The sequence below is a fragment of the Myxocyprinus asiaticus genome, chromosome 5, assembly GCF_019703515.2.
Source record: "Myxocyprinus asiaticus isolate MX2 ecotype Aquarium Trade chromosome 5, UBuf_Myxa_2, whole genome shotgun sequence".
In the NCBI taxonomy this organism is placed as follows: domain Eukaryota; kingdom Metazoa; phylum Chordata; class Actinopteri; order Cypriniformes; family Catostomidae; genus Myxocyprinus; species Myxocyprinus asiaticus.
In genome coordinates, this window is record NC_059348.1 from 35,210,813 (window position 1) to 35,237,048 (window position 26,236).

The 26,236-nt window shown below is 37.9% G+C and overlaps 1 protein-coding gene across 10 annotated transcripts in view; it reads right to left on the minus strand.

The window, feature by feature from the left end:
- Nucleotides 1–8,029: 8,029 nt before the first annotated feature.
- LOC127441425 (poly(U)-binding-splicing factor PUF60-like) overlaps nt 8,030–26,236 on the minus strand; it is a 28,041-nt gene continuing 9,834 nt past the window's right edge. For all 10 annotated transcript variants that reach the window (XM_051698843.1, XM_051698852.1, XM_051698842.1 and 7 more), the window contains 3 exons: nt 11,569–11,680; nt 9,038–9,285; nt 8,030–8,688 (listed from right to left, as the gene is read on the minus strand). In XM_051698843.1, coding sequence (XP_051554803.1) covers nt 8,389–8,688; nt 9,038–9,285; nt 11,569–11,680 — 660 coding nt within the window. In that variant the 3' untranslated portion in view covers nt 8,030–8,388. The remainder of the gene's footprint in view (nt 8,689–9,037; nt 9,286–11,568; nt 11,681–26,236) is intronic.

Genomic DNA, 26,236 nt, shown 5'->3' on the forward strand with positions numbered 1-26,236 from the left:
CGCACATGGTCGACTGCGTTGTCTTTCTGAGTATACTTTTCTGACCGTGAACGAATAGGAACACATTCTACGCATACGCACTACAACTGCTTTGTGACACTCTTTTAGTACAGTCAGTGGCCAGCGCATACGCAGACGATGCACACAGACCAGGACCATGTGCACAAGTCAAGAAAATATTGCAGGCGTGCGATCAAGCCATGCGGCTGTTCTGATGACGCAATCTGCATACTATGTGCAGAGTGATCTGCATTGCGCACACTCAAAGTATGCTTTGGCCTTAAGGAATTGTTTACCCAAAAAATTAAAAATATCTCATTATTCACTTACCCTGATGCCATCCCAGATATGTATGAATGTTTTTCTTCAGCAGAACACAAATTAAGATTTTTAGAAAAAAGTTGATGCTCTGTAGGTCCTTACACCAATCAGCCACAACATTAAAACCACCTGCCTAATAATGTGTAGGTCCCCCTCGTGCCGCCAAAACAGTGCCAACCCTCATCTCAGAATCTTCTCACCACAATTGAACAGAGCGGTTATCTGCAGTTACCATAGACTTTGTCATTTTGAACCAGTCTGGCCATTCTCTGTTGACCTCTCTCATCAACAAGGCATTTCCGTCCACAGAACTGCCACTCACTGGATGTTTTTTGTTTTTGGCACCATTCTGAGTAAATTCTAGAGACTGTTGTGCATGAAAATCCCAGGAGATCAGCAGTTACAGAAATACTCAAACCAGCCCATCTGGCATGGTAAGTGAATAATGAGAGAATTTTCATTTTCACTATTCCTTTAAGAATTGCCTTAAGCGCCTCCCATGCAATGCCCACAGAGGACACTGAGGACCATTTGATTACATCATAAACATTAACTTCTGTCTTTAACATTTATTGAAATTCTGGGTCTTGTAGAAGGGATGTATTAAAGTGCCATCAATATGATTTTCTTTTCTCTATATGTAACAATATCTCTAAACACACCAAAGCATGATCTGAAATTAAAATGTTCCCAATTGAGCAATCAGTGGCAAATGGAATGAGTGACTTACATTTCTGCATTTGGCAGATGCTTTTATCCAAAGTGACTTACGGTGCCCTTATTACAGGGACAATTCCCCTGGAGCAACCTGGAGTTAAGTGCCTTGCTCAAGGACACAATGGTGGTGGCTGTTGGGATTGAACCAACAACCTTCTGCTTACTAGTTCAGTGCTTTAGTCCACTATGCCACCACCACTCCATTAGATATTAAAAAATAAATAAAAATAAAAATTCTAGAATAAACCTTATGAATTGATGAAAAAAAGGTATAATCCCTCCCAGATGGATTCTGTCTTATCGTGCGCGACATTAAATAATACTTATATCAATTTGATTTGAGTTCCATGTTTTATTAATCTTATAATTAATTATTTTCTTTATTTCATCTGACTCCAATTATGAAAAACCTCGCTGATGTATCTACGCTCTGAATTTTAGTAATTCTCTCTTCTAGACTGCATTTGTTATTTCAATGTTATTTGGGTCCTGTGCTGGCCAGACACAGGTCCTTTAACTACAAAACTCATCAGTTTCAGATATTAGTACCTTTTAGACTAAGTCCTTATAGGTTCTTGGCTTTATCCATTTAGTCTTATTTGGCAAATTCATATAGATTCTCGACTCACCGTTTAGCCCCAGTCAATTAAGTTCTGTTTTACAGATTCTCTGTCCTACCCTTAGTATTCCCATTTAATTCTACTTGGCTAAGTTCTATTATAGATTCTCGGTTTATTGTTTGCCGTTTGCCGTTTAGCCTTTTACATACTTAACTAATGGGTTACTTCTGAAGTAGCTTAGTTAAGCCAACTCTGACCATAGATTTGTAGTTAATAAGAAATATACTAGAAAACAGTCCTTCAGAATGAATCATAATAACAATTTATTTACCAGGTAATAGCAATACATTCAAACAATCCAATTAAAATATTAAATCAAACTCAAAGCTATCAGTGAACCAAGCATAATAATATAATTAAACTTGTATTCCATTCAAACATTTACCAAACATAAGAAATTCAAATTGCAATTACCTGGTAGAGATAAAACTACACACAATGTTTACTGTGTGGATCATCTGGCTACAGAGACCTTGATTCCTTTAAGTTATTACACACAGCAATTGTGTGGGAGATCTGAATACAAATTCCCTGGTAGATTTAAATACGACACACAATGTTTTCTGTGTGGGTCATCTGGCTACAGAGAACTTGAGCTCCTCTGCCATCCTTTCTTAAGTACCAAACAATTGTATTGTTATTTCAGATGTGTGTTTAATGTTATTTAGCATTTGGTTTACAATTTAGGGAGTTGTGAGTAGACCTTTGAAACGTGTGATGGAGTAGTTTGTTTGATGTTTACAAAGAATGCACCAAATCTGCATACAGCATCTGGTCTCTGTGAGGAGTCATGCCCCTGATAGAATACAGTATTATACTAAGTTCTTAAATCTTACTTGTGATTTGACTTTGCTGAAAGGAAATGAGACCGTTTTACCAGTTGCACTGAGACATCTTGAATGATACCAACATGTATGATCAGAAAATCTTTTACATTACAGAACAGGATAAGTCATAACTTAGTCTTTTGGTGTCCTTAAAGTGACCTGAGGTGAGAGTGAGAGCAGATGTGAGTGTTGTTTGCATTTTATGGTCTCTAATCAGTGGGGTGTGTTTTCTCAGGTGGAGATGCTCTTCTGTGTGAGAATTTTATGACGTTGGTTCTCGCAGAGTTCTTCGACTTTCCCGGAAGTGATGCATTCAATTTTGTGCCAGTCTTACATGATCAATAACCGGATCCATTAACAGACTGAAGTCCCCACCCAAAACCATATCATGGAGGATCCCAGCTGCTTGTAACTTTCCCTCAAGATCTATAAAACAGTTCTGATCAGCATTGGGTGCATAGATATTAGCTGTTTGAGACATTTAAATTGTAAATGCTTACTTATCAATGTGATGACTCCCCTGCTCTTACTCAATCCAGCACTGCAAAACACATACCCAACCCTTGCCCTACCAAGTTTTTCTGCTTTCTGTGAAGAAAGGTGAATTTCTTGAAGTAACACTATATCATATGTTTTTACGCTTAAGATACAACCTTCCCTCTTTTATAGGGTGACCCAGCCCATTAACATTCCACATGGAGAGAAATATTTTACATTTTGACATATTGACATGCAAAGAAAAATTGTGTACCCAAGGCAAAATTATAAAGACCACTTTCCGACATTGGAGTAACCATAAAATCCTGAACCCACAGAATAGAAAAAAGGTGCGCTTCAATGTCGTGCATAACAGTCTCAATTGGTGACCATCCCCTGGAAATACGACGGTCCATGAACGCGAAGTCTGTTTCATCGAAGTCAGTTCCTCCTATTTTTAATGTTTAACGGCACTACGGGGAACACTAACCGGGGAAACTTTGACACAACACCGGCCGTCTCCAGAAACTCAACTCGTTTTTCAACATTGTCTATTCTTATGATCAAGGTGGAAAGTTTCGCCTCCAAAGATGTGGTCGTTTTACATATTTCTGCGAGGCCTTCCGTGTTGGTTGAAATTTTCGTTAGTGCTGCATAAATGTTCACAATATCTTGACCTACACCATGAGGCTCGCCATCACTTTCAACCAGGCCCCAGCCATCTTGGTCTTGGGAGTCGTCAGGCGTGTGCGAATGTAAATGCTTTTTAATGTCCCCGCAGGCTGACGGTTTCAAATTTTTCGACATCCTACACTTCCAGCAGTTTAGCAATCAAAGCTATTTCAGTCATATTAATTAAAAGGATAATTGTAACAAAGTGAAGCGGAGCTCACCATTAAGCAGCCTACACTCGCATGGCATCACGTGACTCCTGGTATACTATATGTATGCATATTCAGACGCAGCTATTGTCAGTGTAGACTTACAGTTGGGTCTATATAAAGCTATCTCTTCAGAAGATTTAGCATATAGCATGTGAGCTTTTCCTAATACTTTCATTGATGAAAAGAAAGTCATAGGGTTTTGGAATTATATGAGGGTGAGTAATTGATGGCAGAATTAACAGAATCCTTTATGTTCTATTTTTTGACTATTTTAAAAAGTATATAATTAAATAATTATATAATAAAGTTTATTATATTTATTATTTATTTTTGTGACAATGACAGAACAATGTTTGGTATAGTGACAAATTATTATTATTATCAATTCAAGAGTCATTTTTATTATTTAAAACAATGAACATATGCAGAAAACACGAATAAACACATGCAATTCAGGTTTTTGTAGTTTCAAAGGGGGGAGTGAGTGTGACCAAAAAAACAAAAAAAAAGAAGAAAAAAGAGAGAGAGAGAGAGAGACCACTGTGCCAGACTGCCAGTTAATACATTTGATATTTAACTATTTTGGCTTTCTCAGCCTAGATGCAATGACTATCAAAATGTGAATAAATCAGTCTTGACTGGTGGCTTTTTATAGACAAAATCTAGGCAAACTGAGCAAGTATATTAAGAGTTAATTTCAAATTAGATTTTTTTCAAATCACTTCAAACTTAACAGATGAGATGTATATTATTTTATATTATCATATTATAAGAGAACAATATTATTTAAGATAGAAGCTAAATTACATACTTCAGAGCAAAAATCAAGAAAACAAATACACATGGTTGCGCTAAATCATAAAAATTGAAATATTTTTCCATCCTGTAGGCTTATTTTTTATTTGAACTATTTTTTAACGTACTACATTGTCTCGTTACAATACTTTTTCCAGTGCAAATCATCAAAGACATCATTATATCTTGTTAAAAATTAGCCTACTGCATGTTTCAGCTGACAAGTATTTTTCACAGATCATTTATGATTTCTCTCAACAATTCATGTGGAAATTTGAAAAAATCTCCAGTTGAAAAAAATAAAATGAAATAAAAAATTTCATCTCATATGCATCCAAGACATCCAGTCAGTTGCTCTGGGTCTCTTTCTGGTATACCTTGTTGGAACAACACATGCACTCCCCCAGTAAGGTGGGTAGTCCCTGGTGTGTTACTCGGACACTGTACCTGTAATGAGAACAGTTATAACCCTTTCCTGCAGGAATACACTGAAGACAATGAGCATAGATCATTACGGAATTCTGAGTGCTGGATGCAATTGTACCAATTTTTTAGATGTACCTTTTCTCTTTCTCGCAAATGTACACAGTTCATAGTATTTCGACATGCAACACAGGACATCCAAGGCTGCGAAACAGATGGGATAGTTTGTGAAATTGTCAGCAGAGGATTTTGTTGCTTTGTTTTTTTTTTAAAGTGTATTCTCTATGGGAGATAAAACTTACTTTGCCATCTTTGATTTTACATTCACTTCGATGTACACTATTTTTCTTGTCACATGAGGTGGGTTTTAATAACACATGGACCATGCCCTTGTCATTATCCTGTCATACATGGAAAGCTACTGGTAATGTTATTTTGCAAGGTATAAAGATGAGTATAACACCGTTAAGAGCTGTCGAAATATTTTTATAGAGCACTCTAAGACAAAGTGAAAAAAATACTGATCACAAAATTAAACAGACATTGAAATGGTCAAATGACTATACTTCCCGCAAGCATGAAATAAAAAATACATTAAAATATATACATAAGAAAATAAAAAAATAAAAAAAATAAAAAAAACTTACAATGCTCAAGATAGAGTGAAAATCAATGTGTTTACGATGTCTAGAAACAGCATTGGCCTGTTCTATTGCCATGTCAACGATTTGTCTCATATTTATATGTAGTTCATCATATTTCGTATTTCCCTCTGTTGACCCCAGCAGTAATACAACACCAAGCAACAAAAGTAATCCTTCCATCTTTCACAGTAACTGATCTGCTGCAGCTGTTTGCTTGTTAATCTAATTCAGAACCAGTTAATCATTAATTCGGTGGTCTCACAAATAACGTCTGAAAACGCTTTCGCCCCTGTTCTGCGCACGAGTAAAACGTTAAGACGCTTCGACACGCGTCGTTCCCGTCAGGCGTTTATTTACTTTCCGCCTCTTTGAAACGTCGCGGCAATGTACGGTCTGAAACGCCACTGTCCTCGCGTTCCGCCGCTGAACAACAACTGCAAGTAAACACCCCGTCTCCTTTGAAGAAATGTAAGCTGAAGTATGTACAAACTGACATTAATCTTTAACAACGCAATCAAACTGGAGAGTAGCTAAAACAACTGCGATACAACGTCGTCCACCATCTTGTTTTGGACTGAATGGGTCACATGACTAAAAATGCGTTATCGTTTTCGAAAGCATCCGTTTTCACAGTCCACACTACAACGCGAAAACGGCGTTTTCAAAAAGCTCCGTTTTCGTGGACAAAACACCGTGTGGACGGAAGGCCAAAACGGAGAGAAAAAGATGCGTTTTCAAACGAAAACGTATTACTGTGGACAAGGCCTTACCCTCACGCAATCCCAGATGTGTATACTTTCTTCTGCAGAACAAATATTTTTAGAAGAATATCTCAGCTCTGTTGTTCCTGTGCAAGTGAACGGCAATCAGATCTCTGAAGCTCCAAAAATCACAAAGGAAACAAAAGTAATCCACAAGACTCCAGTTGTTAAACCCATTTCTTCAGAAGCAATATAATAGGTGTGGGGGAGAAACAGATCAAAATTTAAGTCCTTTTTTTACTCTAAATCTCCACTTTCACATCTGAGAGTAACATGTGTTACAGTTTCACCTTTACATCTGAAAGTGAAAATGGAGATTTAGAGTAAAAAAGTACTAAAATGTTTCTCACCCACACCTATTATATACTGCTTCTGAAGATATGGGTTTAACAACTGGAGTCTTGTGGATTGCTTTTTTCATTGTGAGATTTTTAGAGCTACAAAAGGTCTGATCACCATTCGCTTGCATTGTATGTACCTACAGAGCTGAAATATTCTTCTAAAAATCTTCATTTGTTCTGCTGAAAAAAGAAAGTCATTCACATCTGGAATGGCAAGAGGGTGAGTAAATGAGAGAATTTCATTTTTGGGTGAACTATCACTTTAACATAAGAATTAGAAAATGATCCTAATTTGGGCAGATATTCCAATTCTTCAATAATCCACCATTTACAGGGTCCCCACTCTTTTCGACCAATTAATTTCCATGCCCTTTCCATTATTTGAAAGCTAATTTCCATGCCCAAACATTTAACCTTTTATTCCGAAAATGGCACCAAAATAACAATTGCAAATTTGTAAAACAAAACCACATTGTTTGATTAAAGTTCAACTGAAAACATTTAACTTAATCCATACGAACATTGCATGAATCCTAAAATGGTCTGGGATTAGGGACACATTGTTGTCTCTAATTGATCAGGTATTCTTAATAACATTTTAAACTCTTCACCGTGTGTTTTGAATTCAGTGCAACGTAACACCCAGATTAAATATTTTAGGACAGAGCATAATAAAAATATATTAACTATAAAAAATGTTTTTTGATTTCTATTATTTTTCTGTGACTTTGAAGATTTTATTAATTTCCATGACTTTTCCAGGCCTTGAAATCACAATTTTATATTCCCTGATATTTACAGGTTTTCCATGACCATGGGAACCCTGGATTTACATATTTGGATTTAAGGATAGTCACATATCCTATTTGAAAAGCAAAAATCAGACTAATTTTAAAATTTGATGAATCAGCTTGATGTTGATTTGACTCAGTTCACCATTTGTTTTTGCTTTTTTTTCTGCCAAAGTACAAATGGAAAGTTTACACAACCCCTGATAAAACATTCAATGTTTGATTTAAACTCAGAAACATCAACATGTGCAATAGGTTAACCTTTTCTTACTTATAGGCTGTATTTATATCTTGCAAAGTTATTAATCACATTGTTATATAAACACTAATCAATTACAGTTCCAGTTAAAAGTCTCAGATAAACCTCTAGACAATTTTATATATATAAAAAAAGTGTCTTAAAGAGAAAGGACTGCAATAGACCCAAGCATCATACTTGAATTTATTTTTCTTGACATTTGAAACCATGAGCATTATAATAAGCAAATGAGAATATTCAGGGATGTGGCAGGGGGTTGGGGGTTAAACCAATTACCAAGAGGGGGCATCCAGTCATTTACATTAAGGAACAGCAACAATAATAATAAAAAAAGAAAAATCCATGACCGTTTTCTTGCCTCTATCCTCAGAAGGGGTCATTAATAATATTAATATCAACATCGATAAAAAATAATTACAAGTCCTAAAGAGGCCTGCACCACAGGGAATAGTGTCAGGCAGCTGTATCTGTGTAAGTGAGAGAGGAATAGGGGAAGAGAGAAGATTATAAAGATGTATTTTTGACAGTCTATGCAGAGAGGTCACTGTTGTCGAATCGATCTTGATCATACACCTCCGCAATTACTTTTCGACCTCCAAACCAGCGGTTGTTAAGCGCCTGAATGGCCTTGTTCATTTCAAACACTGCTGAAAACTCTACAAAGATCTTCACAATGACTTCAGCATCCTCCTCCTCACCCTGCTTCTCCTGGTAAATAATCACTCTATTAACAACTCCAAATTTCCCACATTCCTCTGTCACTTCTCCTTCCAGATCATCATCGATGTCCTCAGGACCGACCATATTCCTGAGCACCATAACTGTAGACTGTGGAAAGAACGTACAGGAAAGTGCTTAAAATCACAATTCTCCACTACTGTGCAGCAAAAGCGACATCTGAGCATCGTCAAAAGACAAGAAAGTTGTCATTTTTTACTTACCCTCAAGTTGTTCCAAACCTGTTTGACTTTCTTTCACAGAGCACAAAAGGTGATATGCAGATGCAAGGAAAAGGTGATGCAGGAAAAAGATGCATTCAAAGTGAATGGTGACTGAAAATAAAATACTGCCTCATCTCTTTTTGCGTTCCACAGAAGAGGAAATCATATGGGTTGTAAAGAATGACAATTTTCCTTTTGAGATGAACTATCCCTTTAATAGTTAATGAACAACCAACCTCTTGTTTCCTCATCAGTTTCTGCATGACCATATGCCTGGCGCTGCTGCCCGAGATGCTCATGTGCTCCTGTTCACTGAGCATCTCCTGACCCGTGCCATCTTGAGCAGATTCCTCATCTTCCTTCTCCTTCTTTGCCTCTTGGGCTGCAGCCACAGCAGCTGAAAGTGACGGTGGAGAGGCCAACACTGGGTTCACAAGGCCCACCTGAGGCACAACAGGAAGTGTGGGCCGGGCTGGCGTCACCCCTGCACAGAGACAGCATTATTAACGGTGGTCTGACAGAGATACATGGAGCCCTGATAGACCCCAATAAAAGCCCTCTCTATGAGAATGATGTGGGCTTTTTTCCAGACTACAGGGACTTCACAGAACTGTTTAAATGTGTCATCGAGCACGTTTGCAAGCACGTTTTTACACCGATTATGCCTAATAAGCAGACAACATGTTTGGTCATGTAAATGCATTAGACAGCTTTCCTTTATTGGTATAAGGCCGTAAACAGCATAAGAATAAACCGATTGACACGGGTAGATTTTTGCCCATTATGCCGATTTCACTGTGCATGTAAACATCTTAACCGCCGTTCTTACCGGCTTATCCAATGTAAGCACGTTTTGACATCTAAAGCACAGAACTTGATTATTTCAAATGTCATAGAAACGCTGATTTTTGGGAGTAATCAGCGTATTGGCGTTCATGTAAACAGGCTTATTATTTTCCCTGAGAAGGATGAAGATATCTTTATGCTACTTTGCATCTTATCTCCACAGCTAATAGGACCAAAAACTGTTAACTCAGTTCCCTCTCATTTTTTTGAGTGAAATGATTCCTAAAAAACAAACAAAGGAAAGTTTGATTTTGGCCTAAAGCCATGCTAAAAAGTTTCAAGTTTTAAATGCTTTAAGTTTCAAAGTAATAATTTAAAGGTTGCACAGGCCTTACAGACTTCAACTGGTTTTCATGGGATAAGGGTCTGTTTGGGGTAAACTATGTTTGATCAGTTAGAAAAGAAAGCAAGCCAAATCAAAACAGACTGAAGGTTTGTGCAGAAATTGACAGATGTAGTTTGAAAGCTTCAGGAGGAGTTACAGTTTGAAATTTTGGTTTATAACAGCATGTTGGCTTTATCAAACCAACATAAGCTGCTTACGTAGAAACTGGACAAACGGCGGCTTGAAGTTCAGGCACTGATATTACACATTTGTCAATTTGCAATGACAGAAAAGAAAAAAAAGCTATTTTCAGGACAATTGCTTGTTACTTGCCTCTATGACCACGATATTTCAGCAACTTTTACATTTACTGAAACTACATAGCAAACTACAAGTGTTAAAATGTGAGACAGCAAGACAAGGGTCATTTATCATCTCCAGTTTGTAATAGTAGGTCATTCGCGTGTTTGGATGGTCACGCTGATGCATATTAAGATCAATTCCACATAAAACACACAGGATCTGAGAGACTCACTGGCCAATAGGAATGAGAGATTTGTTTATGAGGGGAGGGGCTAGAAACAGTCCTCTTCAAACTTGGTTGATCAGTGTGCAGCAAAGGGGAAGGGTTAAGAGGCCACGGTCAGGGCAAATGTGGAGAATAAAGACAGGGAGGGGAAGAGAGGAGAGAGAAAAGGAGGAGAGAGAGAGAGAGAGACAAGGAGAAAAGAGAAAATAAGAGAAATCTATTAGTGGAAAAGTCCCATGACTAGCCACGTTTAACTGTGTAGGAGACAACTGAAACCTGAGGAAGAGAAAAGGTTTACACATAAAATCTAACCTAAGACATTGAAAACAGAGATTATGGTGGGAGTTTAGAATGAGTATTGAATGTTTATAAGTATTAACACTGGTCCGAGCACACTTACATTTAGTGATATCATTTAAACTGTAGTCCTAAGTAATGCGTGGGGAGTCATGCCTGTTAAATAAGATTATGAATATAAAGGAAGGGCTGTCTGATGTATGTGTTGGTAATTATGGTTCAAACAATCAGACTTCTGTAAATGTTCCTAACAATCCTGTTTTTGAAAACATAAAATGGAATTCATGCAATTTACAACCAACTTAAAGGACACCACCCCTACACAACACACCATGCAGAACAAAAATACTCAAGACATATAGGACGTATAAAGACCTATTATGACCGAGATCAAATATTAGATGCTAAAAATTGACTTTGAATAGGAGTTTGACCTCTCATGCCAGGGAACAGTGCTCTTTACTCGACTTGCACGCTTGCACAAATGCACAGATTCTTTATTCCTCAAAATGCATCAATTCTAAAATTGTCAAACAGCACCACCTTTTGTACTAGGGTGATTTTGGCTTTCCTTTAGGTTGCTGAATATTTGTTTGGGTCTTGGTATGAATAGACTATTTGCTGTTGATTGGTCACATTTTTGTTTTGCATTTGGTGTGAATCAGCCTTAAGGCAAATAAGTGAAACACTGGTTGCAGAGGGCCACAGTTTTAACACAAGATAAACAAAACTACGATAAATCCCTTTCGATTACATGTGTGTGTGCCCACCTGTTATGACCCCTGGTGCCTGAGCTGCCATGACGGCCTGAGGGATCTGGGGCAGATTCAGGCCCGTCCCCGCGGTCATCGCTCCCAGGATAGATGCTCCCGCTACTGCTTCCTGGAAGAACAGAGTGGGACATATAGGAACACCACCTGGACAGCGCCCGTTAAAAGCACACACAACACCAACACAAGGAGACAAACACGGGACAGGATGGGACAGGACGCAAGACAAACACAAACCTTTGCACACACAGACAAGTCTTGGGCCAATTGCATAGAAATGGGCATTTGGAGTTTGGATTATTGGGAAATGTTTATTTGGTCAGCAATATGAAAAAAGCAATAAAATATTTTGTTCTTTTAAAATGCACACAACTACTGCCTCCAAGAGTATTCAGATGTGTATGTGTGGTATTGGGAAAGAAAACTGTAATAATTCCAGCATAGAGGGTAAACATTCTACATTGTTTTTTGAATTTCCATAGAAGTCGTCATGCAGGTTTGGAACATCATCAGGGTGAGTAAACAATGACAACTTTCACTGTAGATTAAACTCTTTATAAACCTTTCAAACATTTTAAGATCCCACTTTTATGGGTATTATCAGCCAAAAAGGTAATAGCTGAACAATGATTTTCACAAATTTCACTCTTTACAATATAATCACTCTTTCAAACACATTAAATGTAATAACTCATTAAATAACCATATAACTAGTACTGAACATTATGTAACTAGACAATATTTGGCATATGTACATTTATTTGTAATGCGTGCCTTGCCAGGAGTCTGGTTTCTACTAGGGATGTGCGAGACTAGTCGAATAAACGGTTCTGATGCTGCTAGTCGACACTGGAATTACTAGTCGGTTAATATTTCCCCCCATTAAACTGATCATAATTTTTACACATTTATGTTTGGCTTTATATTTTTTACAGAGGCTGCACTTAAATTACTGTCATATTGTTACATATTTTAAATAGAATTAATAATAGAAATATTATTAAAAAAAAAAAAAAAAAAAGGATATCTGGAGCAGATACAGAGTTTAATTTCACCTCAGGCTGCGTGAGCTTCTTTCCTCTCTCTCTGGCGGCGCGCGCAGGAAAATGTCCTCACGTTATAAAATCAATTCGTGGTGGTACGGGAATCGGCTTTCCAAATATTTGAAAGTCCCTAAGGATGTTTTCACATTTGAGTCTTCTTTACGTCGGTGCATGCTTGTATGTTATTTTTCCGCTGAGCAGGCTTTTTCAAGTGCAGGATAATCGCCTCAGGTGAGTCAAGTCCCGTCTTTCACCGGACCATGTCGACGTGTTAATTTTACTCATCAAAAAATTATGCTTTTGAGTAAGTAGCCTAGAAAATAACTGTTTTAGACTATGTATGCCATTTTTTAAATCTGCTGATTAAGAAGGCTATTTTCAACGAGGTGCCGACTGCTTAACGTGTTGAAGTATATTTTATTCTGTGTGCACGGCATGTTTAGAATACATTAGGTTTATTGTAGGCTACATCACAGGCCTATTTTTTTCTATCCTATAGCAATTTATTTATTTATTTATTTTTACATCGTAACTCTTTTTGGTTCTTAATACACGACTGCACGTTGTGAAATACACGCAAATTTTCAGTGCATTTTTTTCCTCTCTCATAGATTTGGCTTACCTGTTAATTATTTTCAACAATGTTCTGACTGTTTTAATATGTTAAGTAACTTTTACTTGGTGATTTCTATTTAGAACAGGCTTTTAATGGTTGTTCCATTGATCCTGCACTATTCATTCAATTGTTTTCAATAAATGTGTCTATTAAATATTCGCTAATGTTGATTCAGTGAATGCTTGTCATGTTCTATATTTAATGTACAATGATCAATTCAAGGTGAGCACATCCCAGATAAATGCCCCTTTTCAGTAGAATTCAGCATCGGATTTGGAATAGATTAAGTATTTTAAATGGGTCGCATACACTTTTTTTTTTTTTTTTTTTTTTTTTACCATTTTCTGAAGGTTGGTTTCTCTTTAGACTAGTCGGTTACAAAACTTCCGTTTAAGCCACAATCAGATTAATCGTAGCGCATATCCCTAGTTTCTACAAAGATCTTTCTCCCTCTTTTACTATAAATTCTCCTCCCTGCTCAGTCAGTCTTCACTTTAACTTTCTTCTTGTGTTTTTGGTGATTCATATTCTTCATGCATATCGGCCCCTAATGGGCAGGGAGCAGAATTTATAGTAAAAAGGGACTTAAACATTGATCTGTTTTTCACCCACACCTATCATACCACTTCTGAAGATATGGATTAAAACACTGAAATCATATGGATTGCTTTTATGATGCCTTAATCTGCTTTCTGGAGTGTCAAAACTCTGACACCCATTCACTTGTATTATATGGACTTACAGAGCTGAAATATAATATGTGATCTGCAGAAGAAAGAAAGTCATACACATTTGGGATGGCACGATGTTGAGTACATGATTAGAGAATTGTAATTTTTGGGTGAACTCTCTCTTTAAGGCACTCTTTTCTTAAAATGAAATTGAGGGTTGAAAGACAATCATATAAACAATGGTTTACAGTGTCCACTCTGATCAAGTGGGTGTTTACTGTAAAGCTGTGTTTTCATGCAACTAGGCCCAAGACCAGAAATAAAGGTCAAGAACATGTGACATAAGCTCAATTTATCATTAAAAATGTAGGTAAATAATTTAACAAGTACAATTATTTAGACACTGCAACATAACAGTTATGAACCAACATTTAACTGCTTACACAGTATGTATTTTAAAGTTATCTTTGAATGTCAAGCATGAGACAACATAGGACAATTACAACAATGAACACACAGTTAAGAACATATAAGTAGTGGTGCACCGATCAGGAAATTTGAGGCCGATATCGATCACCGATATTTAGCCTGCCACACTTTAAAAAGTTACATGTTACAGTTATGTGTTTATGCCCCACACTGTAAAATTACATTCAATTTACATTCATTGTGAAATGCTAACATTTACTTAAGTGAACACAGTTATGATATATAGTTCTGTTGTCACTATCAAAGATCACCGTGACATATTTGCAACCAGTAAACACCATGAGCATCACACACAGCAGAGATACGTTCAAAAATATATCTACTACTAGCTCCAAAAATGCTCTATTGAGAACACATTAGTATCTATGATAAGTTTACCCTCATTGGCGTTTTGTTGTAATGCAAATCACGAATTACTGAGCAACTGCGAGAAGCAGCGGTGCTGTTATTGAATGTTAAACTGTTATTGCGACAAACATAACTGATTTAAATGGGGGTTCTCACTAAGGTTGCTCCGATACCAAAATGTTGGCTCTGGTATGATACCAGCCCTGGTACATCAGGATCGATACTAAATCGATACTAGAATCAACAAATAAAAAGCCTTTATGAAATATCACAGAAAATGACAATTAAAAGAACTGCCAGTCTTACAGATTAAAATTGTGTTTTACATTTACATTTTTCTGGATTCCATGTTAAATATTTTAATTAAATGTTATGATCAAATGGTGTTTAAATCAAATTGATACATATAGTTTTAAATAAAAATAAATAAATTATAAATATTTGGTAAAATAAAATGCTGCACAACAGAGCTTCACAGTATAAATGAAAACATTAATGAAAAAAAATCTGATTACCTGTGGCACAAGGCTGCTTGCGTTTGTGATATTGCTTACAGATAATAATAATTCTACAACCATTTAATATTGCATAATTGTTATTATGAGTATTATTGCTACTTTTTTAATATGACATTTTTATACAGTAATTATATTTTTCCGTCTTCAATTTCATGCATCCATTTGAAGAGATTTCATGTTAGCGGGACTTTTATTTTGACAGACCTTTTAGTTCCTGTTTTTACGGGTTAGTTATATCAAGATTCCCATTAATGCTGGGATAATCCCGTTACGACTCTTGATCTGAAATCTCCGAGCTGCACCCGAGGAGTAGCTGTTTATACTCTAAACACACTGCATGAAAATTAAGCACCAGCAGTGTGTGTTGCGTTTGTGTACATGTGCGCATGCGTGTGTGGGGGAATCATATGACAGAGCAGAGCGGCACCTCTTGTTCATTCTGTATAGTGCAGCACATGTGACTATATTATTTAAATAAATTACATCCGCCATTTAAAGATCACACTTGGCCATATCCAGTGTTTTTTTTTTTTTTTTAAATGTATTTCATTATCATCAAATTGTCATTGATTTTATCTAAAATTTGTTACATCTCAAATAATTTAGCTAATGACAGCATAATGTAATATGGTACCGAAATTAGCAAAACGATTTTTTGGTATCGCGGTACCTCGTTAGTACCGGTAAACCGCACAACCCTAGTTTTCACAAAATATCACTGGGATGAGTGATGAGAAATTGGAGCTCGCATGTTTGATTGCCACCGAGAGCGTGCGTGTTGGAGGGAGTGAAAGAGCGCACATAATATCTCAAACTGTGTCTAAAGCAACTCACGTTAAAGTATACTCCGATATGTTTGCATGTGTTTGTTGTTAAATTTGCTTTACACCCGTTTGCAATATCTTTGTCTAACTGTACAGTGAGTCAGAATGAAAATGGGTACCTTAATATCCATACACATGTAATTCATACACTTAATTTTTTTTAAAACAAACTGGCATGTCTGAAAGTGTAAATTTAAGAATGCTTAGAATAGCTAATAATTCACCTTCCATTGTCTGCAATGTCATGCTTCGAGTGCTGAGCAAGTAGTGTGTGTGAGATTTCATGAGTGCTGTAATACATTTTTTTTTAAAAAGATCTGACCTGAATCTAGCCATGATCGGCCGATTGCTGACCACAGATTTAAGAGGAAGATCTGCCGATTTACATCGGTGGCTGATTGATCGGTGCATCCCTAATTATAAGTTTATGGTACAGCAACTTTGGTATTATATGGTGCATTCAGAAAGTATTCAGACCCATTCATTTTTTTTTTCACATTTTGTTATGTTGCAGCCTTGTGAAAAAAAATAAAATAAAAGCAGAGGTTCCCAAACTTTTTCAGTCAAGCCCCCATTTACTAATCAAAACATTTCTGCCCCCCCACCCCCCAAAAACCCCTTTTGCATCTTTCATAGTAACATTTTTGTAATTGTTGAATAGTCATACAAAAAGTGACTTACTGTCTCTGTAAAAAGGATTCAAAAGATAAAACTGAAGTTGATGTCATTTTGTTCAAATGTAATTGTAACGAATTACTAATAACTCATTTTGAAATAGTTAATGTGCAGCACATTAAAAACGCTTCACTGACATGACGTCATGTGAGGTTCGGACGTGTGAACGGCGAGCTCTTCGCACTTTGCTAGCTTTAACATTATTATGACAAACCAGTGAGATTTGATACACTTGGTTCCATAACTGTTCTAGGAGGACAATATGTCAAATAATTTAAAATCCTCGGGCTCTGGAGACATTAAGACACTTGCGTGCTCAAGCTGACACCCCCAAGAAGGCCCCGAGCCAGGGCGTCGATTTGATCGGAGAAATGAGGGAAATTCGTAAGAGATGTTGAACATGTCGACAATGCTGACGAAGGTCGTTGCTGACTTGCAGGATCTTGCTGTAATACGTCGATTGATCACTGCCATGGAAACAAAATTCTCTGAGATGGTTACAAGTGTGGGGGATGTTGAGAAACTGATCGATTATCTGGAGTCATCAGAGAGGAAATTATCTGCTAATCCGCTAGCGTCCAAGGTGGATTTGGAGCGTGTCTGGGAGAAGTTGGAGGACATGGAGAACCGTAGCCCGCAGAATAACGTCCGAATTGTCAGAATTCCTGAGGGCGAAGAGGTTCAGGATATGGTGAAATTCCTGGACAGGCTTTCCGAATCTGCTTGACATAACAGGCCATAAGCTGGAAATCGAGTGAGCTCACAGGGTTCCGGCTCGGCGATCTTGGCCAAATTTCTGAGATCATCCGATAAAGATCTTGGGATACGCGAGGCGAGGAGTAAAGGAAGGCTTTTTTGGAAGAACCACAGCATTTTCTTGTTCCCAAACTTTGCGAATTCGACAAGAGAGAAACGTGATCGATTCAAGTAATGCAAGAAACACTTACATCAACGGAAGGTCGCTTTTGCACCGTTATTCCCGGCCAAATTGAGAATAGATGTTAAGGATGGCCGTAAAACATTCACATGCCCACAGCAAGCGATGTTCTTTATAAAATCAATGGAGTAAGTTATTTTGTGGTACTCGCGTTGCAGCTGAGTGGACCAACTCACTGAACATTCACTTGATTGTTCGGGGAAACTGAGCACCTTTTTTTGTTTCTTTTTGTGCTGGTTCCGCCTAGCGGCTGGAATTTGTTTTGTGGAGTAACACTCCTTCGGGACAGTTTTGTGGATGAATCTGCAAGCTCTGTGTGCTTATGCCTCCAATTGGCTAGAGTTTGTTTTGTGGAGTATTTCTTGCAAGACATTGGAGTGATTAGGTCATTTGTTGCACTCATGTAGCAGCTGAGTGGGCCGGCTCACTGAACATTCGTTTGAATCTTCGTGGAAACGGAGGGCTTTTTTTTTTTTTTGTGCTGGTTCCACCTATTGGCTGGAGTTTGTTTTATAGATTATCTTTTGTTGTATAATTCTGTCTCACAAAATTTTTATAGAAAGACCAGACTTGAGCAATCCGACGGCAAAGTTGTCGCGGGGGCTCTCGTAGGCGGATGGATGGACGCCAGTTGCCGCTGTCGAGTGCGGGGTTAATGCGCGGGGTTAATGCACACGTTTTTCTTTTTTCTGTTTGTTTGGTTCTGGGGGAAGTTCGGGGTCTGACTGTGGCACTAATGTTGGAATGTGATCTTTATAATTTTGTTTTTGACACACAATAAATTTTTTCTCATATGTCAAAATGTCAAATATTAATGTGAGTGGATTGACTCTCTCCATGTGGAATGTGAATGGGTTGGGGCACCCCATAAAAAGGAAAGTTATTTATCTTAAGCGTAAGAAATATGATAGTGTTTCTTCAAGAAACGCATCTTTCCCCGCAGGAAGGTGAAAAATTCGGAAAGATATGGGGTGCACATATTTTCTTTAGCGCTGGCTCAAGTAAGAGCAGGGGAGTCATTACACTGATAAGCAAGCAAATCTACAATTCAAATGTCTCAAACAGATTAAAGATAAATTAGGAAGAGTCATTATTGTTTTAGCAGAAATTCAGTGGCAAAGTCTAATTTTGGCTAATATTTACACACCTAATGTTGATAAGGCTTTTTTATAGATCTTGAAGGGATGTTGCAAGTCGCTGGCACCTCTCATGATATAATAATGGGAGGAGACTTTAATCTTTTGATGGACTCCTTGATCATAGTGAAGCAAAAGTGTGCAAGCCCCCTAGGGCAACATTGACGCTTCACAGGATGTGTAACATGAGGCATCAGTGTATTACTCCCTGCTAATTCAGAGTCTGAGGGACAGAGCTTTAACTTCTATCGAGAGATTATGGGAGAAAGATTTAAACTTGGTATTGGAGGAGGGAGTGTGGGCTAGAATTCTAAAAAACATCAAGTCTGCATCTAGAGATGCAAGGGTGCACCTTATGCAATTCAAGATTTTATATAGATTCTATTGGACCCCTCTAGATTGTATAGGCTTGGTCTTAAAGACACACCCACCTGCTGGTGATGCCAATCAGAAGATGGAGACACAACCCATGTTTTTTGGTGGTGTGTTAAGATCCAAGAATTTTGGTTGAAGGTTCAGTTTATGTGTGACGTACTGGGCACTCAAATGTAATTTTGCCCCAGACTCTGTATTTTAGGCGATGGGGCGGTCATCAATATAGGGGTTAAACGCATAAAAAAAATTGGGTCCTAACCAGATCGGCAGACAGATTGTTTTAAGGGGATGGAAGTCGGTTGGCGCGCCCTCATTTCATGAGTGGTGCACGGAGATGGGGAGGGTGGCGGCTTTCGAGGAAGTGTTATGTAGAAGGCTGGGGAACATGGACTCGTTTGATGGGAAACGGGGCAGCAATTTGGCATTCTTGGAGGGTTCACGGGGAGGGGCAGTGGAGAGAGAAGTACAGTTTTAAATGTCTATGATTATTATTATAATTCTGATTTTGAGTATACTCGTGTGACCACAGGGATGTTTGTTGAGGGTCAAATTCTGTGAATATATATTTTGCTTTGTTAATTGTATGAATCAATAAAAACTGTTAATCAGGAAAAAAGAAAAAACCCCACTTCTCCAAGGTTTTTCCTGAATCAAAAATGGTCTTCAGTGGTGGCAGATGTGCATGGTTTTTAGTAGTTTTTTTTTTTTTTTACGTAACTGCAATTAATATTTTAGAATATCTGACACCAAACCAGGCCAGTTTGTTTCCTAATCTCAAACATAATTAGAACAAGAAATGTATTTAAATAGTACACGAGTTTGTTAATAATTTATAATGGTCCAGACTTCTATTCTACACTGTACATGCCCTTTTGTTTACCATAGTTCTTTCCTTTCTTTTAGTTCTTTCATTGTTTAAGTTTAATTTGTAATGCCATAATCACAAGAAAGACCATGGATGGCTCATTACAGTGGTTAGTTAGGTAGTTAGTCTTTCTTAAAAAATAAACTTTGTTAAAAGTAATAGCCTAAACACATTTAACACCACTTTAATAAAACGTCCACAGTTGTAATTAAATTTTTTTAGTTTACTGTGATAAACGTTAGTAAGGATGTTGATGTGTAGATGCGAAAAGTCTTGTAATTGATGCTGGTGCAGGTGTTTTCACTTTCCCTTGTCAAAGCTGTTCAGAATGTCAGTTCTGTAGCCGTTTGAAATGGCTGAATTACTCCACAGCACTTTAAAATAGAAAATTCTCATGAAGAATTCAAATGGGTCACATAAGTTGTCGTCTGAGCCACGATATTGAGAGAAGCCCCGTTTAACGAGACAGTCATGTGATCCGCTCTGTGGTATCCTGTCACCAGAACTCGCATTACGAGTGAAGCCTGGTTGACGCGCATCTCGCGCTTCAGATATACAGTAGGATAGAGCAGCGTGCATCTCATATGTGATTCTCGATGATTGCACAACACTCTCAGTTTGGCTGGGCGGCCAGCTCTAGGAAGAGTCCTGGTTGTTCGAAACTTCTTCCATTTAAGAATAATGGAGGCAATTGTGCTCTTGGGAACCTTCAATGCAGCTATTTTTTTTATTTTTTTTTTAGCCTTGCCCAGATCTGTATCACGACACAATCCTGTCTCTGAGCTCTGCAGGCAGTACCTTTGACATGAACTATCATCTGTGAGATCTTAGACAGATGTGTGCTTTTCCAAATCATGTCCAAACAATTACATTTGCATCAGGTGGTCTCTAATCAAAGTGTAGAAACATCAAAGATGATCCAGAGAAATGGGATGCACCTGAGCTAAATTTCAAGTGTCAAAGCAAAGGGTCTGAATTAGATGTAGACCGATAGTGGGTTTTGCCGATACGATAACTAAGATGGGAAAACAGACCGGGTAATTGGCCGATAGTTTTAAAAATGTGTAATTTGAATAAAAACTTTACACTCAATGTACAATAGTGTTGAACTTTAGTATTACTTTCCATGGCGATACTTTAATAAATTTCTCCCACACTGGTACCTTCTTCAAAGCCTTTGCCATCTGAAATTAATGAAAATAGTACAGGTCAAATGTGTTTGTTGTTCAGTAGTAACGTAAAACACTGCCTTACAAAGCCAAATAGCGATTGTATGCTTCATTACTGACAATATTTATTACTTTATTTTCATTTTAAATCTATAAATTATGTACAAGAAATAGAGAAAAAGGGATAGAAAAAAAAAAAATCAACTCAGGAGGGCCTGGGTAGCTCAGCGAGTACTGATGCTGCCTACCAAACCTTGAGTCATGAGTTCGAATCCAGGGTGTGCTGAGTGACCCCAGCCAGGTCTCCTAAGCAACCAAATTGGCCCGGTTGCTAAGGAGGGTAGTCACATGGAGTAACCTCCCCATGGTTCTCACTCTCAATGGGGTGCGTGGCAAGTTTTGCGTGGATCGCAGAGAATAGCACGAGTCTCCACGGTGTCATGCACAGCGAGCCACGTGACAAGATGCGCGGGCTGACTAACTCAGAAGCGGAGGCAACTGAGACTTGTCCTCCGCCACCCGGATTGAGGCGAGTAACCGCACCACCATGAGGACCTAGTAAGCCGTGGGAATTGGGTATGCCAAATTGGGGAGAAAATGGGATAAAATAAATAAATAAATAAAAATCAACTAAAATCTTGTCTTTTAGAAGGTATTTTTAGAATGGCATTGTTTATATTATCCTCACATGACTGTATCCATCCACTTTGTGCTGTTTTGTTATCGACAAAGTGAAAATGCGTAAAAAAAATTTGTTTCCATTCAAATGGTCTTTTATCGATAAAAATAGTGTGTGATGACGTCATGCTTAAAAACAGTCGTATACGTTTAGGTTTAATCACAAAAGAAATCTGCCCTTATCGATGACAGGTGCATGATACGAGATATTTTTGTTGGCACACCTGGAAGCGTCATGGAGGCAGATGTGTTTGCAGCATCGGATCTGTGCAGGTATGCCGTTAAGAGCAATCCATAACAGTGCGAGTAATGCTTCACGTACAATAAACTGGCTTTCAAGGATGTATACCTCGTCATGTGACACTACATTTTTGTGTTAATGCCAATTTTCTCAAGAGTTTCCAAACCAGTTTTTCGAGACATTAAGTATCGACATAGTTTATGCACTAGAGCTAAACGGAAAAATATGTTGACACTTGTGAAACTTTAGCGATAATTTGCGTTTCCATCAGCTATATCGGTAAACTTTTTGATGCCTTTCACCAGGGGTGTCCAAACTTTTTCGGTCAGGGGCCAAATGCAGAAAAAAATAAGGTGCCGCATCGCTGTAATAATTAAAAAGAAAATAGCTAGAAGCTACTAGATTGCCACTATGCATAATCTTTATATTCTATGCTTCATATTATTAATCATAATTTGTGCTCTATGGCAGGGCTGTATGTTAACTTTTTTTTTTTTGCACATAGCACTGGTGCTACAAAGGTTGAAAGTTTTGTAGCACAGGCCACACAATTGTAGCACAAGTATGAAACATCTCTGAAAACACCCACAAGTAGTGCAGTTCATCACTTAAACAGGCATGTGACTGGCAAAGACATTAATGTTGCATACAGGGCACACAAAATCCAAACCTTACGAAATGTTTTCAGATAAACATTTTATTTGCCCAAAATGGCAGACTGCAGGAACACAACACCTCTTGCTTAACATCAAGTCAATTTTGATAGCCCAATATCATAATCCAAACAACATCCATATATTAAACTTCAAATTAGCAGAACAAATCTGTGGGTCTGTGGGCAGACATCACTTAATAAAAGAACTCTTATTTGCAAACCAGCAAATTAACCCTAACTGGACTCACACCGTCAACAGTTGCATCATTGTTTTAGTGCATTGTGTGTGTCTGTATGTGAGTGAGTGTGTGTGTGCACGAGTGTATGTCTGTGCGCGTCACAGATCTGATGTCCGCTGGCCACTCTTTCCTATTTGGTCTCCTGGCGTGGCATTAGGAAGTGTTTTTTATGTTATCCTTTTTTAAAATGCTGTTACCCATTACATAAGGATTGTCTACTGTAATCTTTTCTGAAGCCTCCATGCACCAGCAACAGAACAAGAGCTTTTGTTTTGCTTCGAAAGTTAGCCAAGGAAAATCCTTTTTCCACTCGGGTGTTGTATCTATAAATTTTCCCTTTCGTTTCTCCCTTAATTTCATTTGGCAGAGTTGCTTCTTTCGTTTCTTCCTTGCGGGCTTGTTTGGGTTTTTGGTTGAGCACTTGAAAATACTGCTTTGTTTTCCTGTCTTCATCTAACTCGTTCGACAAACTGATGAAATGGCATAGAGGTAACTGCATAGGAATTATGGGATTGTTCCCTAGGAATTGTGGGAATTGGTGTTGGATGTATGGACTCTACGCAGCTGGGACATGATTTTTAAATCGCACAATAGACTACAACTACCAAGTAAAATAGCGATGCGCCATTGATTAACCTCACACACAACAAACTCTTGCTTCACACAAACAAGTGGCTCTGTCTCACACACATGCAAAACTATGTTGCATGGGTGCTACTGTGGTAAATTCATTCATCGCACAAACCGATATTTTCACATATATGTCGCACTGTACATCCCTGTATGGTATGATTGTGTAGGCCCTACATGTAAAAAAAAAAAAAAAAAAAAAAAGGATAGGGTACTTCCCTCACAAAGAAATCTTATAATGGAACAGTGATGCGACTTATACAAAATATTACACTAATTTATTCACATTTTTATCTTTTTGACGTCCATTCAGTGGCACTGCAAAGAAAATATAGATCTGCTGCTGAGTGTTTGGTGTGACCCATCACAATAATCTGAATCAGATTACATTTTATCAGTTTATGAAGTGATGCAAGGAATTACTCTATATAGCTATAGAATTATAACTTCTGTTCTTACTTGCGTTACAAATACCTCAGTTTACACACACTTAAGTTGAAGTCATTAAACCTCATTTAACCACTCCACAGATTTCATATTAGCAAACTATATTTTTGCCAAGTCGTTTAGGACATCTACTTTGTGCATGACACAAGTCATTTTTCCAACAATTGTTTACAGACAGACTGTTTCACTTTTAATTGATCATATAACAAATTCCAGTGGGTCAGAAGTTTACATTCACTAACTGTGCCTTTAAGCAGCTTGGGCAATTCCAGAAAATGATGTCGAGCCTTTAGGCAATTAGCTTGGATGTATTTTAAGGCCTACCTTCAAACTCAGTCCCTCTTTGCTTGACATCATGGGAAAATCAATAGAAATCAGCCTAGACCTCAGAAACAGAATTGTGTACCTCCACAAGTCTGGTTCATCCTTGGGAGCAATTTCCAAATGCCTTAAGGAACCATATTCATCTGTACAAACAATAGTACGCAAGTATAAACACCATGGGACCATGCAGCCATCATACCGCTCAGGAAGGAGACGCATTCTGTCTCCTAGAGCTAAACGTAGTTTGGTGCAAAAAGTGCAATTCAATCCTAGAACAACAGCAAAGGACCTTGTGAAGATGCTGGAGGAAACAGGTAGACAAGGATCTATATCCACAGTAAAACAAGTCCTATATCGACATAACCTGAAAGGCTGCTCAGCAAGGAAGAAGCCACTGCTCCAAAACCACCATAAAAAAGCCAGACTACAGTTTGCATGTGCACATGGGGACAAAGATCTTTTTGGAGAAATGTCCTCTGGTCTGATGAAACAAATTTAACTGTTTGGGCATAATGACTATTGTTATGTTTAGAGGGAAAAGGGCGAGGCTTGCAAGCTGAAGAACACCATCCCAACCATGAAGCATGGGGGTGGCAGCATCATGTTTTGGGGATGCTTTGCTGCAGGAGGGACTGGTGCACTTCACAAAATAGATGGCATCATGAAGGAAAATTGTGGATATATTGAAGCAACATCAAGACATCAGCCAAGAATTTAAAGCTTGGCCACAAATGAGTCTTCCAAATGGACAATGACCCCAAGCCTACCTCCAAAGTTGTGGCAAAATGGCTTTAGGACAACAAAGTCACAGTATTGGAGTGGCCATCACAAAGCCCTGACCTCAATCCGATTGAAAATTTGTGGGCAGAACTGAAAAAGCATGTCCAAGGAAGAAGGCCTACAAACCTGACTCACTCACACCAGTTTTGTCTGGAGGAATGGGCCAAAATTCCAGCAACTTATTGTGAGAAGCTTGTGGAAGGCTACCCAAAATGTTTGACCCAAGTTAAACAATTTAAAGGCAATGCTACCAAATACTATCAAAGTGTATGTAAACTTCTGACCCACTGGGAATGTGATGAAAGAATTAAAAGCTGAAATAAATAATTCCCTACTATTATTCTGAAATTTCACATTCTTAAAATAAAGTAGTGATCCTAACTGAATTAAGACAGGGAACGTTTTCTACGATTAAACGTCAGGAATTGTGAAAAACTGAGTTTAAATGTATTTGGCTAAGGTGTATGTAAACTTCTGACTTCAACTGTAACTACATCATAGAATTAGGAAGTTTAGTCATAAGTTAATTTTTGGCAGAACAGAGAAAAAAAACAAAAACATAAAATTGTTCCTGTGCTCGTGCATTCGAATGACCGAGTAAAAACAAAAACTCAGGCAGCATATTCATAAAAGGTTGCCATTAATGATTGATTTATAACTGATAAGTAACTTATAAATTCACTTAGAAACAAAACCTCTTTGGAGCGCTCATGTTTATAATCTGACTGGAACAAATTGGACGCACCTCTATCCCAAAAAAATTCAAAATTGCGTATTAAGAGGAAAGGTAAGTGGTTTCCACCCTTGACTTTGGAACATTGTTCTAACCATTCGAAAAGCTAACGTCCATTTGCCTGTCCTCTCCACCTTGTCGGCATTGCAATTCTCCAGTGCAGCTATTAGTTATAAACAAATATATTATCAAACCACCTTTGGTTGTCTTAAATGACTGATTTATTGTACAGCGGCAATAACAATAACGTGCACTGTATTCATACCTTGGCTTTT